Source organism: Bactrocera dorsalis, chromosome 2 (genome assembly GCF_023373825.1).
Source record: "Bactrocera dorsalis isolate Fly_Bdor chromosome 2, ASM2337382v1, whole genome shotgun sequence".
Classification (NCBI taxonomy): domain Eukaryota; kingdom Metazoa; phylum Arthropoda; class Insecta; order Diptera; family Tephritidae; genus Bactrocera; species Bactrocera dorsalis.
Window position 1 is genome coordinate 5,744,542 of NC_064304.1, and position 20,734 is coordinate 5,765,275.

The following is a 20,734-nucleotide window of genomic DNA, read 5'->3' on the forward strand; positions in this document are numbered from 1 at the left end:
TTTTTGTCACAATGTATATGCAAACATTTTTTGTTAATCACAAGTGGATAAGAGGCTTATATCTAATATGATCTAAAAAGTCGAACATATTGACAACACTTCTTCAAATTCCTTTTGATTCACAAAATTTTACAACAAATAATATAATATTTGTACATATGTACATATGTAAAGTATAAAAGATATTGTTATCCCTGCTTACTACGAACGTAAAAGCGAAGGTTTATATATGTACATACATATATAACCCCACAAATGCATATACTAGCATATCAACTGCATATGGTATATAGTGTTGTTGCTGTTGCATATAAGGACATTGCCACAAGAAGAGCTGAGTAGACGACATGCATGTGAAAGTCCTCAAAAACTGTGTGACCGAAAATAAAAATGCAAAAATTAATCAAAAACGAGAACCAAAATAAAGTAAGCAAAAACAAAGCAATTCATTCTTATGCCGCAATGCTCTTATGTTGGCATATAATACTTACGTATGCAAACATTCACACCCCTGCGAAGCACACGCACACACCACACACACACACCACACACACACACAGTTGTGTGGCAGCGGAAAGCTTGCATGGTTGTATGCAGGCAGACAGTATTGTGTTGCACTTGTTGTTGCCATGCAGTTGCACGTGCAACGTCACCAAAGACGAGTGACTCGAGAGCCCAAATGTCTTCTCAGCACAATGCACGGCAACGCATCCGAACGCGCCGTCGCCACCCCCAACAGCAGACGGCCCTCAGCGCCCCCACCCCGCTACCTAAAAGTGCTGATTGCGCATAATGCAAAGCAGTACGTGCGTGTGTAGATGTGAGTGTGTGGGTGTGTGTGCTGTCTGCTGTTTTATGTCTCATAGGCTCAGCTCTTGTGCAACCGATGTATTCATATTGGTTGCATGCAACACCATGACTCGGAGTAAAGGGGCAAACTTGCACTCGCTCTGAGATGTGCTCGATTACACGTTGTTGTTGTAGTTGTTGCTGACGTGTTTTTTTTTCATTTTTTATTTCAGACAATTTTTGTTTTATTTTGTTTGTTTTATTGCGTTTTCGTTTTACTTTTTGTTTTAATTGCAGACAATCACCCACACACATACACACATACGTAAACGGCAACTCGTCTAAGCCTTTAGCGGATAGACTCAAAACAAGCTTTGCCTCACATATTTTTTATATCTATTAATTTCTAACCTTTCTATGTGTTTGTATGTTTGTATTGCAGTTTAGTACCCAGTTAGCAGAGATTTGAGTTGGTTTTTACTTTACACTGATTTTTGAAGTAATTAGTTAGACTGTCTTCAGATGAAGTAACAGCTTATATATTCCCTTGAGGCTTCTAAGCAATCTTGAAGAGACCAAGCTTTCAAAAATTGAGTTTTAACTTTTTCCAGCCGGCTTACGCTCTTTCTATTTTATACCAGTTTTTATTTTATCTTATGCCAGTTGTCTGTTCGATTCGCTATTCCATAAACTCTCAACAACTGTCTTAAGTTTTCAATAGCATTTCCTGCAGGGCTATCATTATCTTTGTCTGTTTTATACCAGTTTTTATATTTTATGCCAGTTGTCTGTTCGATTCACTACTCTATACGTTTTAAAGCCATTCAACTCTTTTAAATGTTCAACAGTTTTTCCTGAAGAGCTATCATTATCTCTTTATATTTTATACCAGTTTCTGTATGCTTTATGCCTTTCGATACCATTCAACTCTTTTAAGTTTTCTGTGGCATTTCTTGTAGAGCTATTATTAACTCTTTCTATTTTATACCAGTTTTTTGTGTTTTATGCCAGTTGTTTGTTCGATTCGCTACTCTATAAATTTTTAAGCCATTCAACTCTCTTAAGCTTTCAGTGCCATTTCCCGCAGGGCTATCATTATCTCTTTCTGTTTTATACCAGTTTTTATTTTATTTTTTGCCAGTTGTCTGTTCGATTCGATACTTTATAAGTTTTTATACTATTCAACTCTCTTAAGTTTTCAATAGCATTTCCTGCAGGGCTATCATTATCTTTTTCTGTTTTATACCACTCTTTATATCCTATGCCAGTTGTCTGTTCGATTCATTACTCTATACGTTTTGCAGCCATATCTTTAATTTTTAGTGGCATTTCCCGCAGGGTTATCATTATTGACTAACTACAGTTAGAACATAATGCATATTCATTTGAGCTTGAGCAGAGGTTCATCCCTTCAACGGCATAACTACATATGCCAGTGGAATATAATTATAAGGATCAACATTGGTATAATGTGCTCAAAACCACTGTTTACCAAGGGGAGTAAAGCGAGTAATTTTAATGCCACATTTATTTTATTTTTATTTTTTGTTCAATCAATCGATGGGAATCGCTCGCTTTATCTCATTTGCATACCTCTTTCTTGCCCCTCGACATTGCTTACGTAAACTGAATATCAGCAGTTTAAGTGGTGGTAAATATGTATGAGAATATTTCTATGTATTTACACACATATCTGTGTATGGGATTAAAATGTCATGTGATGTGGTCGTAGTAGAGTATATTTACTTGCAACAGTTCAATAACCTAGAAATCCATATATTTTTAATCTTCAGAAGAGTGAATTATTTGGAAAGCACTATAAAGTTCATATCTTTGTCATATACTTACATAATTATAGAAGCCTATTAGCTTGAAAACGCTCTAGAATTGGTTATGCTGTAATAAATCAAAGCGAGAGCATATTCGTGTACTCACAGAAGACTTGTTTGAAGCGAAACTGAACAATAACTCCATTTTCAAACAAACTTTTTAATGGTATTAAAAAATTTATAATAATTAGAACCGACTCTCTTCTTCTTCTGAACAAAAAATTGGAATCAAGTGTATGAAGAAATATTTGTTTGGGTCGACCACAACCAAAACATTCTAGAGCAGCTAGAAAAGAGGAAGAAAACATCTAGTAGAGATCCTAAAAGCAACATTAACTTCACGACACCATTAAAGAAGAGCCGAAAATTTAATCTGCATAAAAGCAAGGTCACCCCTGCCGAACTCATTCTTAATTTAGAGAGGATCGACTACGACGCGGCTTCAGTTCAGAAACATGGATAGCTTCGGAAAACATGGTATCTAGACAAAAGTCGCAAACATATACACTTCCCGAGTACAACAAACAAGATAAAAGTAGCCATAAGATCTATATGGGGTCTATAACTGGCCTCACGCATTGGTGTTACTCAGTGGTAGTCAAACCAATTTTGCTTTATGGTGTGGTGGTCCGCTGTTAGCAAAAACTCAAAGACTGTTGGAGCAGATACTCGTTGTTCTCTGCATAACGGAAGCGCTAAGAACCATTTCAACGGCTAGAAAGGTTACTCAACCTACCAATCGACATTGCAGTGGAAGAATCTTCAGAAAACTCAGCTGCAAGATTGGCGGCGTTAGCTGAATTCTCCACAAGAACCTTTGGACACATCTTCACATCCTCATGCTTTATTTGGGAGAGAAGTTTTCACGTCACACTAAAAAAGGGTGGATAACGCAGGAGTATGCGACTCGCCAGCCGAACTTATATTGCTTAGAGCAGGATCTCAGGCAACTCTTCAAACTTCCTGAATTCTGTTCAGTATCCTTCAGACGGAAGTATTTGCGGCAAAGTGGCTGAGATAGCTAACAACGTCGATAGCCAGACGGCAATTAAAACAAAAATTTTACATCGTAATAATCTCCTTAATAGCAAGGAGACAGTAGATGTAGCGGCTACCGGAAAGCGAGTGCATATATACTGGGATCCAATTCGAGGAATTCCCGGAAATGGAATGTTTAATGAGATATACAAAAAAGAAATATGAAAGTCACAAAAAACAATATACAAAGAAATTTCCGAAAAGTCTGAGAGACGGATCAAGGTGCAATAGAATGGTCAAAGGACATGCAGGAACGCCAAGATCGTGCAAGAGACCCGAAGGAAAAGACTAAGGCTTCTTATTCACACGCTCTGAAAAGGACATGGTAAATCGACAGGTCACAACCTGCTGCCAACATCCTATGGAACACCTCTTATGTTTCTGTCCAGCATTATCTAGAACTCCAGTTCAATATCTATGAGCTTCGCAGTTTAAGGTTCGCAAAGCGGGTACATACACATATATGGTTCCGTTGAAACACACATCTCCTCAACCTAAAGTCGCACCAATACTTTAAAACTCCTCTTTTGATGTGAAGACCACACCTGCATGCAAAGGCAACTCACACAAACACACGCCATGCTCTCTGACAGTTGTCCTTGATATTTACGCACGTCTTCTTTGGCCGTCAAGTAGTCTTTCTTCACCACTTGAGACAATGCAAATGACGTTTGCTAGCACCAGACAGCTGCCGTGCACGGCATGGTGCGTATGTGCAATGTTTCTAATTGTGAAATAAGCCGACTTAGAGCACTTAACGCAACCCAAAAAGCGAAAACAACAACAAACGGAAGCAAACAAAACGCCACAAACGCATGCAGGCGTTCAAAGAAACGGCACTGAAGGGTGAACCCTTCCAAGTTGAATAATTCTCACTTGACATTTACAATGATGTCGGCGACAAGCAATGCGACAGGCAAAGAAATTATGCAACATGCCACACGGCACGCACTTACGCACGTCCTTAAGCAAACACAAAGATGCATGTGTTCGCAGCTGTGTGTGCGTGTGTGAGTGCCAAGTGTCTAGCAAATGAATGAACGAATAGCGGAATATGCGTAAGCACCCACTCTTTTATGCAGCGCCGCTCTTATCAATGCTGCAGCAGACGCGTAAAAGTGGCCAACACGGCGTATGAACAACCTATTGCCATGCGTGTGCCGCGTACGGAATGCGTAATGTGTAATTATGTAAGTGGATGAAAATGGAGTGAAAGATGCGTGAGTGCGTGGATTTTCATTCATCTGCCGCCATATGCGCACTACAAATACGACGCGCGCTCATTCATTTAGGCGCGCCCGCACATCCCCCTCCGCTCTACACCACGCCATTCATGCGCTCATTAGTATGACGTTTGCAGCATTTGCATTTTCCCATTTCGCTGCTTGTCCACATGTTCATTCAGGGTTAGAACGGCAATGGAGCAGCAGACATTATGCCAGACATCACCCACTCTCACCCCCTGGAAAGTCAATTGTGCGTGCATCGACTGACTGCGCTTGCAGCTGATAGAGCACGTCGCCAGTCAGTGTTGCAACGCACACAAAATTTAATGTTGCCAAAATTGTTTAATGGATGTTGCACAGTTGGCGTTAGCATTAGCTACAACAAAAACAAAGCTCATTTTGGTAATCGCTTTTAATTTGCAGAGCTTATGTTCGAGCTGAAATTCAATGGACTTCGACTTAAGTTAATTCTGAGGCAAACTTTAAAGAACCTAATTCATGATATTTATAATATTTTTCTTAGAACGGCTGGATCTGAACTAGTATTTTCTACTGATAATAACAATAAGACTTCAAAAAAGTTGACTCTTTTTTTTCGCACTCAGTATTGCGTACAAAAACAAATAAAAAACATTATTTATATTTTCAAAAGAGTTGCCATGTATAAAAAATATATTTACGAAAATTATGTTTAAATTATATAACGGTAAATATCTTGCAAAGCTCTAATACAGACATATTTTGGGTAAGGGTTGCCACCTTTCGAAAAAAATTAAAAGTGAACATAAGTTATAGCATCCCAAAACGTTTAACGAAGCAACTGAATGAAAATACTCCGTTAAGAAAGGAAGTTTAAAATATTTTGAAAAAAGGTTGCCACCTGTCGAAAATTTCTTTTACAAAATTTATAGCAACCGAAAAAGTTAAAAAATCAACCGAATGGTAATACCCCATTAAGTAAGGGAATTTGAAATATTTTGAATAAAGGGTTGCCACCTATCGGAAAATTTTAAAATTGAACAAAATGTATAGCAATCGAAAATGTTTAGAGAAGCAACCGAATGGTAATACTCCATTAAGTAAGTAAATTTGAAATATTTTGAATAAAGGGTTGCCACCTCTCGAAAAATTTTAAAATTAAACAAAATGTATAGCAACTGAAAATGTTTAGAAAACAGCTGAATGTAACAATCCATTAAGTAAGGAAATTTTAAATATGTTGAAAAAAGGGTTGCCATCTCTCAAAAAAATTTCAAATTGAACAAAGTTTATAGCAACTAAAAATGTTTGGATAAGCAGCTGAATAGTAATACTCCGTCAAGGAAATTTTTTATTCTGAAAAAGGGTTGCCACCTTTTTAAAAAATTTAAAATTGAAAAAAATATATAGCAACCGACAATGTTTAAAGAAGCAACTGAATGGTAATACTCCATTAATTAAGGAAATTTGAAATATTTTGAAAAAAGGGTTGCCAAATAAGTAAAGATAAGCAAACTGTTACCAAATATATAGTAATCGAAAATCTGAAGAGAAGCTTTAAACAGTAATACTCCCTTAAGAAATTTTCATATTAGACATATTGAAGAAAAGTGTTGCCACCAAACTAACAAATTTTAAATTGTGGAAATTGTTCATACACTGAAAATGGTTTGCTATTTTTCGAAAAAAGTTTAACTTAGCAACGAGTTTCAAAATTTAGGAAGAAAGTTTTCTAGAAATTTTCGAAGTAGACAATTTTAGAAGAGCTTTATACAAAATACCTCAAAATGTGTGCCAAATATTTTATAAAAGTTGCCACATCTAAAAAAAAAAACATTAAAACGGCATACTATATAGTAAAATATGTGTCAAAAGTAAAATAGAACCTTATCCTATTTGACGTTCCTATCCATAGATCGAAGGTTATAATCATTATCGCGACTCCAGGAAGAAACATATTTTCTTAAAATAGTAATGAATTTTTACTAAAAGTTAGGTTGTGAGTTCACTAAAACGTTCATGATAGAGACCTAGCTGTAAGAGGAACTTAAACAAAAGGTGTAGTAAAATTAAAATGAAATTATATAAATCATCGCTGCCTCTCTACTAAATTGAGGTAAAAACTTCCGTTGTTCCCTCGTGGACAAACAAAAGCATTTATTTCCCCTATTCATTTATTTATTTCCCCACGCTTGGCACATTTACAGACAGCAACAGCACTATTGAAGCTAAAAGTTGAATGACTCGTCAAAAATCGCAAAATGCATCTTACCCCTCTCTCACATAGTCTGCACACTCACACACTCACCGTGGCAATTTTGCACTTCTTAAAGTCGGTCTCCAAAACATAATAAAAATAATAATGATTTCGCCATACTCAAAACTCAAAAACATGGTGGCGCACAATAAATTTGGCTCAAATAAAGAAACAACAGCGCAAAAAAGATTTGAGAAAAACCTGTAGAAACGTCAACAGTTACTTGGGCAGCATTGTTTCAGAGCCGAGCATACGAGGCTTTGGCGCTGAAAGCCGGGGGACCAGCACTTCAAAGTAGAGTAAGCGCGCAGACGGGCATTCAATTGCATAATGGGCCATGCTGGAGCCAGCAATGCTGCGACGCTTAGTCGCTTACACTTTAGAGCGGCGGCACGTAGGCGCATGTATGTCATTGAATGGGGCTACTAACGACGAAACCATATAGGCGACTGCCAAACACACGCACACATGCGCACGTAACTGTACTTGCATTTGTTGAAATGCTCCCGAAGAAAGCGGAAGACAAAGCACTCGAAAAGTACAAACGATAAAAAGACATAAAAGGCAATGTAAAGTGCATAAAAGAGAACAGAGAATGCATATGCATAAATGTAAGTGGTAAAACACACACACACACACGTCTTTGAAAGGAAGTGCAGAAAAGAATTGCAATTTGCCTCCCTCCGCCTAGTGAGAAGCCATGGTATCTTTGACTGGCTGTTTCTGGGTGTTTCGGGTTACTCACTTCTTCGACTTTCTGGTTTCGTGTTGTTTTTGTGCTGCGACTTGCCGCCGCAAATGCAGGAAGCCATTTAAGTGTTGCCACTCGCTTGCGCTGCCACCGACAGCTGCTGCTCGTGTAATTTGCAGACAGCCTATTTCACCCTTCGTCCTGGTGCACCGTTCACTTAACGGCTAACCAAGCGCACCACCACCCACTCAAAAAGTCTGCTAGCCTCAGACTACCCACCACCGCCTCCCCCCAACACTCAACCGACACACAGGCAATGGTGTTCAAGTGTTCCTAAGCCTCACTGCCCCACCAACAACTCCACCTTGAGCGTTAAATGCTGGCGGGGCCTTAGCCTTGCCGCATATCTGGAGCGTAATGCAACAGCCAGTGCTCGGCTTAATTATTTATATGGTTGCCCAGCCTCAAAGCCTCCACAGCGCTGTCGCGTCACCACGAAGTATCAATAGCTGGCAAGTGTTTGCCTTGGATTAACTTTGTTTAGAATATCAGTGGACTTTGGCGCTTATAGTCTTTACTCTAGCCATCGCACATTAAATTTATTTTCCTACAACAAAATAGTGTAAGTGCCTGTTGTTGTTAGTTTTGTGTATGCCGTTATTTGATATAAGATAAACGTTAAGCCGCAAAGCAAAGACACATGTTGAAACTACCAAACAAAGGTGCTTCCCCCAAGCTTGAGCAGGAAGAGAAAATCACGAATTAAAAACTAGTCAGCAAAGGTTCAAGCGTTGCTATCAATGCCTGTAATTTGTAGCGAACGGTAAAGCATTTCAGTTTGCGCTGCTGCAATCTTGAGGTTTATTAACCCACCGACGATGACTTCGAGTCAAGCGGACTCTTAATTGAAGAGTGATTTATTGAGTAGTCGAAAAAATTTTTTCGTATTCTGTCAACAGATGTAGCTACAGTTGTATTTATATCTTCTATGCTATCAATCACATTGTATGAATAAAAAGTTAAGATTTTAAGCTGCATTTAACCAAAAAAATAATTAACTCGGGAAAGTTGAAAAAACATTACAGTTATTCAAAAATTAGTGAAAATAACGAAGAAATTCGCTATATTTTGAAATTTTTGTATGAAAAGGGAAGAATGTCACGCAAGCCACCAATGAAATTTGTGAAGTTTACGGAAACGATGCTGTATCAGTTCGTGTAGCACAACAATGGTTCGCTCGTTTCCATTCTGGAAATTTCGACGTGAAAGATGCACCTCGCTCTGGTCGACCTATCATTGAAAAAGTCGATGAAATTATGAAAAAGATTGACCAGGACCAGCAACCATTCTTTTGTGATCTTTCTGACTTCCAAGTGAATATATCTTAATCTAAAGCCTTGTCATTTTTAATCAAATGGAGAGTACTACAAGTCATAGCAGATAAGATACTTGCACATACATATATGCCCACTTAAAGGTTAAAAATTATTTGCTTTCTCCCGACCTCAGCCACTGCTAACATTATGTTCAACAATATTAAAATCGCATTAATGAAATTGCTATAATTACTCATCTCTCGCATTGCCCATGGATGATCCACACATCTGAAATATTGAATAATTTATCGAAACCGAATCGAAATTGTTTACAAACAACTCGATGTCTCCGTTGATTCATTAAATTTCTTTCCTCATCATTGCAAGTTGCCTTAACCAACAACAACAACAGGTGTTGTGGATAACTGTTGCGTTACATGATTGTCTGTAGCTCAGATGTTGCATGATATAACAGTAATTAATCAAACGATTGCGTCTCCGACACATTTTCGTGGCACATTTCCATATGCTTTCCAGCACACCGCCACCAAAGGTATAAACTCAAACGCAAGTCTTTTAAATTTAAACGTTTGCTGTCAAAACTAACCCACATAAATGGAGGCGAATGGTCTCATCAACAAAACAAGTAAAAAACGAAACAAAGACAATTCAATGATAATGCCAGAAGCGGCACTGACGACTTAAAAAATATACCCATTCGTAGATGCGTATATACTCATCTCGATATCTACATATGTACATACAAACACACGTGAGTGTTGGTCAGCTAGTAGCAGCAGATAGGCAAAAGCGGAAAGGCGAGAGATGCTTGAAAGCGAAAGCAAAAAAATCGAATAAAAAAAACAAGCCGTTGACATGTGAATGCGCCAGTATTTACGATATAATAATTTAAATATATTTGTACATATTTACTTATTTACATATCTGCCACATTTATTTTTCAAGGCAGCTACTGCTTCAGTCACTAAACTTTTATTTCATTTTTATTGATATTTACATGGCTTCGTTGCCGTAAACTACTTTTTTAATACCTTTTTCAACACTATAACTGTCAACTAATAATGATGTGATTTATTTTATTGCTTGGTCAGAGAGGCGACATAATATACAGGCGGTCACTTTAATGAATATCAGAGATTATCTTTCACACATGTAAAATCGCAATAAAAATATTCAACATTACTAATACATTACTTTTCATTACCTTCCTCTTTATTGACCCAACCCACTCATCGGTGATATCATTGGTACTCTCTTCATATATAACGCGGTTGGAAGATTTTTATACACTGCACAGAGTGTATTAAGTTTTACACGAAGTTTGAAGCCTGCTGAAAGAAAGGTCGGAGAACCGGTGTGACGAGCTAAGTCGATTTCGCCATGTCTATCTGTCTTTATGTCTATGTAGACGTTAATTAGTTCATTTTCTCCCCAGCAAGCTGCTCATAAACCGGAACTGCCGATCCCGCGTAATTGATTCTAGGATTAGCTGCTATATAAACTATTCGATCAAAACTAAATTCTTGTAGTTATACAAAAAAAACTGGTTACACTGAGAAATTAAGATTAACAACTGGTTAGTCTTTCAATGATCACTGAGAAATCTTGATAGTCAATTTGTCAGTGTTCATAATTAATTTCTCAGTGATCAATTTAAGACTAACCATTCCAAAAATCGTCTAATCAAATTAATCTTAGACTACATCATAGTCAATAAGTTCCTGAGTTCTCTGCCAAAAACCGTGTTTACGGTATAGATAGCTTGTAGCCCAATTTTAAATTCGATTTGATTCTTTAATCTTCCCGGAATGCAAATGAAGAAGAAATTAATATAACGGGATAAAACTTCGCACGAATAATCCGTTTAAAGTCTTTCGTTTTGTGAGCAGAAACTGTTCGAATCCTGTTCAAGTCCCTAGCTAACGAATATTTGGACTCCAGTACCATGACTAGACTTTTTACCACAAAATCGGTCAATGTTCGAGATACATATCGTATATAATTGATTTCAAAAAAGTTTTGGTTGCATTCGAACTTAGCCCGTTCTTACTTATTATTAATACTATTAATACTTTTCTAGACCCATTTCTCGCAGTTCCTGCATGCAAAAAACTTCCAAATTTTCACATAGTGCCGGCTTCCGAACTTCGACCCCTTTCCGTTGCACATTCGTGAATTTTCGCCTACAACAGGCAGTCATTAGATGAAAGTGTTAACTTCCTGCGCGATCAGCGATTGACCATTCCACACATTTTATGGCATGGTTCAACAGCTCGTGTCTGCATCTCTCTCTTTAATTAATTTTATCTCGCGTGACTGGCGTGGAATTGATCAATCTTAGATATGTATATATATGTATGTATGTATGTTTGTGTGTGTGTCAGTTGATGAGTATAAATCATTTGTGTATTTTGAATTTCGTTGCTTGCTTTGTTTTCGTCACACTTTTACGGTTGTTATTGCTAACAACGCTTGTAATTGCGCTGCTGCAAAAAGCCATTCGTAGATAATCGTGATTTGTTGCCTTTCTTTGAAGAGGCTGTTTGTTGTTGCCAAACATTTTATTTTTGTTTTTTTTTGAAATTTTCTTCCTACAACATTTCTTTCGGCTGTTGATCATATTTGAGGTCTCGTTTGTTTATGCCTTCACTTCATCGCAGTTTGATTAAACGAAATGCACTTCACATTCAGAGACAAACCTGTTTCTGCAAATTAAAAATTATAAGCAAATTACCAAAGCAGCGCGGCAGCAAAAAGTTCAGACTCGACTTATCATCAGCGGTCGAAGTTGAATTTGAATTCCAGCAGCAACATTTGAGTGCAGACAACGCAAGTGAAACCATCGCAGAGCGCGAAGTGACACTTTAGAATAAGACGCAACATTTGACAACATTACGGAAAAGTCGAGTTTTCTTCAAGCAAAATGCAGTTTTTCGCGCTGAAACCAAAATTAAGTTCTCAACGTTTTCTACTAGTGACATTACTTCTCATAACGACTACTCTCAACTCCGACGGCTATGGTCATCCGCAGACAGCAACACAACAACATAATGGTTATGTATATGGGCCTCCTCCACCTCCGTCATTTGTTAACGTACCTCGTGCCCCGCAAACGTCCGCACCTACTGGCGCTCAGGTGCCTGTTTTGACAGCTGTAGTGCGCCCACTGGGACCTCCGGGAAGAAATTACGAAGTGAGACTCTCTCAAACAAATCATCACAATTTGCTACACAGACAACCACCTCAACCAGCAACTATAAATGGACCATCCCCTTATTATACCAACAACTACCAACAAGTCAACTCCGGCGCGAGATATGCGCCGCCAGCGTTACCATCTCAATCGGGTCCATTTCAGCAAGCTTTTCGTGGTGCAAGTGATCAGCAATACAGCAACAACGCTGCTGGTTCCTCCGTTTCCAACACACCACATCAAAATCCGCTACTGACACCGCAGTATGGGCAACCAGCACCACCTTCCACCTCCTTAACACCTGCGCCGCCACAGTCGCAATCATTTTTGAATCAAGGTAATCAGCAGCACAACGGTAATCCGCAGCTGACACCGCAGTATGCACAACCAGCGTCACCTCCCTCCGCCATAACACCTGCCTCGCAACAGTCACAATCCTTTGCGAATGCCGGCAATCAACCGCAGCAACAGTCCCCTGTAGGGTCACCAATTGGACCTCAACAAAATAATGGCGTTGGCACCAACGGTAACGCACCTAATTTTCAACTCAGCTCCGGCGTACAGCCTAGCACCGCGAACACCGCGAACTCCGCCGACGGCTCCAACAATGGCGTGCTAGGAAACTACATTTCGCAATCTGAAGTCGGTCAATTGGACCATTACTTCGAGAAACAGAATCCGGTGGGCGACACACGCGCCTATACTCGTCTCATCAACACCTGTTATCCCGATGGCCGTTGCGATCCGCAGCAGCAACTGGGCGCCGGTGAAACCCATCAGCGACACCAGCAGGTAGTATTAAACGCGCGAGCGCGTACACAACCGATTTCGGATAAGTGCCGCGCCCTGGGCAATTCAGGCGCTATGTCGACAATAACTGCTGGATCCGTTAGCGTAGGGAATCCTGCGCTTAACTCGGCGAATCGTCCACCAAATCGCCGACTCTATCAATATACAGAAGTTGTGATACCGCGCGATCCATTCAACTGAAAAAAAAAACATAACAACCAATTTGTGTTAATTTGTTTGTGTTTAGCAAGAAAATATATATATGTATTCGTGACAGTTTTGTTTTGTGAAAAGGTCAGTGTCTACATTCTTTTAAGTTTTGTTTAACATTTATTTCAAGTTTAGTCTAAGTGTATTAAAACGAATTGTGAATAAATTATTATAATGAGAACACCATATGCTTTGAAGGTTTTTGACGGTTGCGGTTTGAAGGTTTCGTTTGATGAATCGGTAATGTACCGCTAGGCGTTTTTTTATAGCCTGAAAGTATGCAATGATTTCGTGTTCCTTCGGTGTTGTTTATCTTGTGATTGCGTGGTGCATGTTCCAGCAACATTGTTGCGCAACTTCGGTGATAATGATCAGTGATGAAGTACATGCATTAGTTTGACAGATCACGTATTTCAGACATGGTGTCAAAGAGAAAGATGCTCAGTATGCTTTGACATTTCAGCAAAGATCCTGTTGGACGCAACGTTACGGTGAGTGGCGATCGCTATCGTTCGATGCTAACAAACTTTTTGTCAAATTTTATGCGTTTTTTTTTTAAAAAAAGTTATCAAGCTCTTAAAAAATCACCCTTGAAAAGCAAAAAGGAACGACCTCTAATATGACTTGCAACAGAGAAGGCATTAACGAGTAAGGGTTTTACGATATACTCGAGCTCCTCACCTATAACAAATAGATTATTTGACACTAATATTTTATTCCTAAAATTTCTGTTTTGTAGTATTAATATAGGCTTAACATAATAGATATTATGTAATAAAGTACTGCGTTCGGAAAGACTCATTCAGCCAAAGCTTAAGCTTCCTTTCCACTAGTTATATCATTCTCATTTGTCTTATTTAACTACAGCTTCAAATGTAAAATCTACGATATGTTCTAAAACTACCTTTATGTATATTCGAAATTAAATATTAAGTTAGTCACTCATCGTAGTTTGTCTCGTGCGGATTGAAAAACAGAATCTAAATATTTCAATAAAATGAAATTCCTGCTATTTATGGTGAGCACAAACATTTGCTATACATCATCAACATACACATACATATATGATATAAATTCAATATATGAATCTCCCAACCACTAGGTCTTCTGCGCCTCACTCACTCAGTCCCACACACGAAGCATTACAAAAGACTATAACACAGGCACAGCAACAGCATTTGGTGATGACTATCATAACTCATCTAAGAACGGTTATGGTTATGAGCAACCGAAAATTCAATTCAATTATCCAAAAGCCGAAAGCACACACACGAACTACAAAGCATCGGAGACAATTAATTACCTGAACTATCAATCAGCACATTCGAAGCTAAAGCCAGTCGGCAACGCACCTTTGCGATTTGTATTTCAAATACCCCAGATGTATGCTGGTAAGCCATATAAACACGAGAAGGATCTACGTAGAATTGTGGAGGAACGCGAACAGCGACGACCGGCACCACGACGTTTAGTGCCATACACCGAGGTAATCACATACGAGCTGTAAGATTTAATGACGATCGAAAAAGAATTGACAGCAGTAAATATTTTACTAAACGACGTAATGACATAGCTAAACAAATAGTCAAAAAAAATTTAATAATTTGTTTTTATTGACACGATAAACAGCGACTTGTTTACTACTAATCATAATCATTGGAAACTCCCCTAAAAAATGGATATCAAAATATAGTGACAAACGAAACAAAAATGTCTATGAATTTACATAAAATATTTTAATTAGAAATGCGTCATGGGAGTATTCTTTAGACTCGTATTTAGCAGATCCAGTTTTTAAGAAGAACTTATAATCATGATGACAAGCTCACTTCATTCATAGAAACAAGATTACGCAAAATTAAGTTGAAATTTAAAATATTTTTAATAGTTTCATAACCAATTCGTGACGTCATTAGCTGAGAACAACTCATTGTCATCTGATTGCACGAAACCCCTTGAGAATCTCACATCTTTGATTTTATGTCAATAAAAGTGTGAAGTAGAAATCTCTATTCTTTAAATGAAAGAATCTCGGGATCCACTGTCACGGCATATAATGGTAGGTAGGAGTGCAAACCTGTTATATTTCGGGTTCAATTAGAACTAGCTGTAGCATTTTAATGCGCTACTCGTAGATCTTTTTATTATTGCTATCATATTTCATTTTCTCATTCGAACCTTTTTGTGGTTTCGATGAAGCTACTAGTGTCCGATATGCTTTTTGTAGACATCTGTTCAAGATTTGATGCTTGATGGACTCCAACTGTTCTGTGTCGGATCTGAGATAATGCTGGGGATTCACAGAGAAAGTCGAAAATTATTTTCTTTTTCCCTAATAGTTCGCAGCCTCGGCAGATGTTATTGTAGGGCATACCCATTTTGGACACATCGCTCATTTGCTGCAAGACCGGCATAAGTCAAAAAAATCGATTCGCCAGAAAACGCGTTTAAAGTTTTAAGTCGTTAATTCTTTTCTTGTTATATTTTGGTCATATCTGTTTTATTATATTGCATTTTTTTTTAGACTTTTTCATATCTTTTTGCAAATTTTTGATATTGTATATTGAGCTCTCTCCTGATCGATCTTAGCAGCTGCCTTTGCCAACTCGTCTGCTTATTCGTTGCCAAAAATGTTTCGGCGCTCGTTAAGGTTAAGTCTAGGTGGAGCTTGCAACATTGTAATCTAACGTTGTCATAAATCAGGAAACCAACAGCAGTTTTAAATCATGCGTTAATTTCGGGACACCCTGCAAATGTATGAGGGTTATGAAGGCACTTTTGACGAAACTAGTACAGTTTCATTTCACATTTATAATTTCATAGTTTTCTCAGAAGAATTTACAGATAAAGTGAATTTAATCACAGCAATCATTTAATCGACACAGTTTTGGCCGTTATTAAGAAATACAAGTAGTTCAAAGTCTTACTCATTCGATGTTATTTAAAACTCACAATATTCACAAATACTATGCTTAATCGAATTTCAGAACTACTCAAACTATAAAAAAAGGACAAACAACATTTGAGAATTGGCGGATATTTATTTGGTGCTTCTTAGCGGGAATGCTATATATGGGTTAAGCTGAACACGTTCAAACTATAACTAGTTTTGAGTATTAAATTTTCCGCTAACATTCTTTTTTTATTTGTTTTGCGTTTTATTCGCTTTGCAACTAAAAGTCATAAACAATTTATGTGGATAGTAACATTCAGCCAATAGTATTATCGTGTTACTAACAGGTGATCCAAGTATAAGTAATTTTTTCAATAGCTGTCTTTGACAGATCACATGTGAGTCGTGTCAAGCTGTCATGTTATTTTTGTTCTGTATTGTTTGGTATTTCATCATGGAAACACTTACGCCTGAACAATGTTTACAAATCGCTCAACTTTATTACATAAACGCTCTGTAATGAATTTTTTTCGCGCACTTCGCTCAACTTATGGTCATCGTAATCGGCCTTTTCCCAACACCATCACCCATCTTGAGAACCAGCATTCATTATTGGGTAATAATAGACCGAATACATCATGTCCAACAGGCAAGGAGGAAAATATAGCAGCCATAGCTGAGAGTGCACATAGACGAAGACAGTGGAGAGTCGATTCGGCGCCATTCACAGCAACTCGGCGATTTGGCGCATTTTACTTTGGGATCTTATATTGAAAGCGTACAAAATAAGCTTGTGCAAAAACTGAAGTCGTTCGACTTTCTGAAGCGACATCGCTTGAAGCTCATGATCATCATTTAGCATCATTTAGTTTCAATCAGACAGTGCCACTTCCCACACATTGTTTCAGTAAATGGATTTATTGAAAGTACACTTTGGTGAGCAGAAAATTTCACGTTTTGGGTCAGTCGATTGGCCACCAAGATCGTGTAATATAACACCGTAAGACTTTGTCCTGTGGGGATATGTAAAGTCTGAAGTCTATCCGGATAGTCCCGCTTCGATACAGACATTGGAGCAAAACATAACGCGTGTCATTCGCCAATTACTGGTCGAAATGTTCCAACGAGTCATCGAAAATTGGACTCAACGGATAGACCATCCGAGACGTAGCCGTGGCCAACATTTGAAAGAAATAATCTTCGAAAAAATGCCAAAGAATGATCTTTCGAATGATAGTAAGCATTCCCGATAAAATTTAAAGTTTCTGGGTTTTTTCTTTAAACAAGTAGGGGATCTCGAAATAGATCACCCTTTATATGAATATAGATGAATATGGGTTTTATTATTTTTTAGTTTTATAAAATAGTCAGAAAGATACAAAGTAGTCAAAGCAAACAAACTAAAATTTTAGGACTAAAAACATACTGGGGCTAAACAGACCAGTCTTCTTCAAAGATATTATTAGGTAACAGATCATTGGATGACTTGAAAATACGATAGAAAAACGTATAATTTTTTGTAAATATTTTCTAATAAAAGTTGTCTTCAAAAAATTTATCAATTAGTTTTATTTTTATTTCGCACCAAATCTAGTAATAGGGTTTTCCACATGGATTATATAAGAAATTAAATAAAAATAGCGGCCCCTAAAAATAAAAAAATAGTAACAGTGTTCGGCGAAGATTTTTGTATATCCAATAGAAACATTTGAGGGGATAGAGTTCAAAAAAATTTTGATTTTTAATCACTTTTTGCTGATTTCTTCACTCAAACCGCATTCACCGAAATTTCTGCAATTATTGCCATTTAACCGTTATTTAAAATTCCTTACAACTCGTAAATAACTGTCCCAGCAGGTTTCGCATCATCTAAGCTCACTTCCAATTAATTTCAAACCGAATATATACCATATAAATGGATCGTTGACGTATTCATTGCTGGATTATTAGCTGCAGCTGGGAGGCAAATTAGCCGTCTCTGCATTTTATGCGCCATCGTTTCATTATCGACTTGACACGTAATGCGACTATAATTAATGATTTCTTCAGTTCGAAACTGGCTATTAATTACATTTTATATTTGTTTCTATTTTTGTCTTTTTTTGTTTATCTTTTGTTTTTGTCTTAAAAGCCACTTAAACTTAGTTCTTGAAATGACATTTTTATGGTTTCGAATTTTGATGGCGTTCGCCGACTAATCGTAGACGCCAACTTGTTCGCGAACGTAATCATAGTCGCCCCGGTTATTATTATAAGCTTGTCTTTAAATTTTGTTTTCGTTTAATTTATGCGTTCGCTTATTTGTTTACAAGCATTATTGCGCATTTCTTTTGTGCAAAAATTCCAAACTTTCTACCATTAAACTCGGGAATCGCCAAAGCGTCGTCAATATTTTGAAAATACATTTAAACAAATTAATTATCAACAAACATTTTGTTTTTTACAATAAATAAGTTATTTTATTAAATGTCTTAACAGAAAATATCACAAGGAAATAAATAAATACACAACAAAAACATCGGTAGAGACTTGCAACACAATGCGTTCAATAGAATTTCTTTTGATTTGCCGGGTTCACGCTATAGAGATCGTAATCGAACTGATCCCATGCATAGGCGTCGGCGCCGCGCGGCACTGAGGATCCTTTTTTCAACTTCAGCATCTTCTTTTTCTCCAGCTTGGGATCGGCCACTTCAATGCGCTGACGTATTTCACGTTCCTGCTTCGACACGGCTTGCGGTGCACGTATCGGTGTATTCTTGGGCAAGAACTGTGTTTCGTCCATACTGAAGTCGGACTCCGCTGTCATTTTTGGTTCGTGGAAACTGGCGAAATTCTGATACTTTATAGAATCCGTGGGGAATTTGTCATCAGCCATAATCGTGTCAAAGTTGTTGCTCTGTACCATCGGCACCTCGGCCGATGCGGAGGCGATGAGTGGGTCGATATTGTATCTGCCGTATTTGCCAACTTTGTAGTAGAGTGGGCTAGCTTCAATCGTTAGCACGGAGAGGAGCGATAGTGCGACGAAGGTTAACTGTAAATGTAAGAATTAAGAATTAATAATTGTAATCTTGTTGTAATTTAATAAAATTATTAAAATGAATTAATTAATTATTTTATTTAATTATTAATTAATTATTATTAAAATTAGTTTAGAATAAAATCAAAATTAAATTAATTAATAGTGAATTAATACGTATTTTTTAATAATTTTATTTACAACATTTAAATAATAATTTAATTATTTAATAAAATTATTAAAAAACTATTTATTAATTAAATTAAATGAAATTAATTTTAATTATTTAATTTTCAAATAAATGCATCATTTAATTATTTTAGTTACGCTAAATTAATGTTTAGTTATTGCCAATTAAATTTTTGTAATAAAATTAAATTAAGTTATTTAATTAACAATAATTAAATAATAATTGAATTTTTTAATAAAATTATTAAAAAGTATTATTAATTAATTTAATTTAGATTTAATTTTAAATTAATTTTAATTACCTACTTAATTTTATTAATTAAAAATTTTAATAATTTTATTAGTTAATTTGTTTGATTTAATTAAAAAATTAAAAGTAAATGTATAATAAATTTTTCTTAATTTTGAAATAAAAAAATTTATGAACTATAAATAATTAATTAATAGAATTAAAAACTTAAATTAATTACTTATACAAAATTTAAATTAGTTCAAGAAATCTAAAAATATTTGATTGAAAATTTTCATTTTCTAAACTTTGAATATTCCAACTTAATACTTTCGGATAATTACTCTTAAAACACTACTCTTTTCCATTAAAAAATTACCATTTTCTGCACAAAATCTCGCATTTTTTCACAATTTACAGTTATCCCGTATAATTTACTTAATCTTTTAGACTGTGTCCTTCAATATGTTCTTAAATCGTAAAATCGCAGTGTCTTTATATCTCACTTAGCACTTGCGCACTTTCTTTATAAACACAAACTTTTTGGGTTGTTGATGCTGTCAAAACAGTGTGGCATCTAACTGCCGATTGAAGCGTCTTTTAACTTTTGAACGAAAATTCGCATTAGCCCACACTGAAACAAGCAGACGCCGACGTAAGCACAGTAGCACCTTATACATATGTTTGCACATACTGTTGTGTATCTGAAAGCACACGTTCAGTTTGGAATCGAGCAAATTTTCGTACACAAAAAATTGGTCAAATAACAAACAAACCATCAGACGCCAAAATCGATCAGCGAACATCGCAGAACCACAGCGAAAAAAGGCAATCCCGCGTGAAACCCGCAGATCCGGTTTTCGGAGAAATGCGCCAATGAACGTGACCGGTCGCTCGCAAATTCTTAATGGTATTTCTCTACAGTCTGATGATTTTTATTGTTTCATTTTGTGTGTTTTTGTTGTAGTTACGAAGGGAAATGTCCAGAATTGTGTGCAATTAAAGGCAAATGTGATTGCACGGCGCCGCCTGCGCAATGCGTAGCGCACTGGCCGGGCTGGCT

General features: G+C 36.9%; 3 protein-coding genes across 3 annotated transcripts; 2 read left to right on the plus strand and 1 right to left on the minus strand.

The window, feature by feature from the left end:
• Positions 1-11,314: 11,314 nt before the first annotated feature.
• Positions 11,315-13,633, plus strand: LOC105233615 (trithorax group protein osa-like). Its single transcript, XM_011215736.3, has one exon. It carries the CDS (start codon positions 12,070-12,072, stop codon positions 13,327-13,329), a length of 1,260 nt encoding a protein of 419 aa, XP_011214038.2. The 5' UTR covers positions 11,315-12,069; the 3' UTR covers positions 13,330-13,633.
• Positions 13,634-14,024: 391 nt separating this feature from the next.
• LOC115065732 (uncharacterized) lies at positions 14,025-15,036 on the plus strand. The gene is made up of 2 exons (XM_029548292.2): positions 14,025-14,356; positions 14,441-15,036. Exons 1-2 carry the CDS (start codon positions 14,336-14,338, stop codon positions 14,843-14,845), a joined length of 426 nt encoding a protein of 141 aa, XP_029404152.2. The 5' UTR covers positions 14,025-14,335; the 3' UTR covers positions 14,846-15,036.
• Positions 15,037-18,662: 3,626 nt separating this feature from the next.
• LOC105233614 (uncharacterized) lies at positions 18,663-20,249 on the minus strand. The gene is made up of 2 exons (XM_011215735.3): positions 20,051-20,249; positions 18,663-19,268 (listed from the first exon to the last, which is right to left on the minus strand). Exons 1-2 carry the CDS (start codon positions 20,072-20,074, stop codon positions 18,777-18,779), a joined length of 516 nt encoding a protein of 171 aa, XP_011214037.2. The 5' UTR covers positions 20,075-20,249; the 3' UTR covers positions 18,663-18,776.
• Positions 20,250-20,734: the final 485 nt, after the last annotated feature.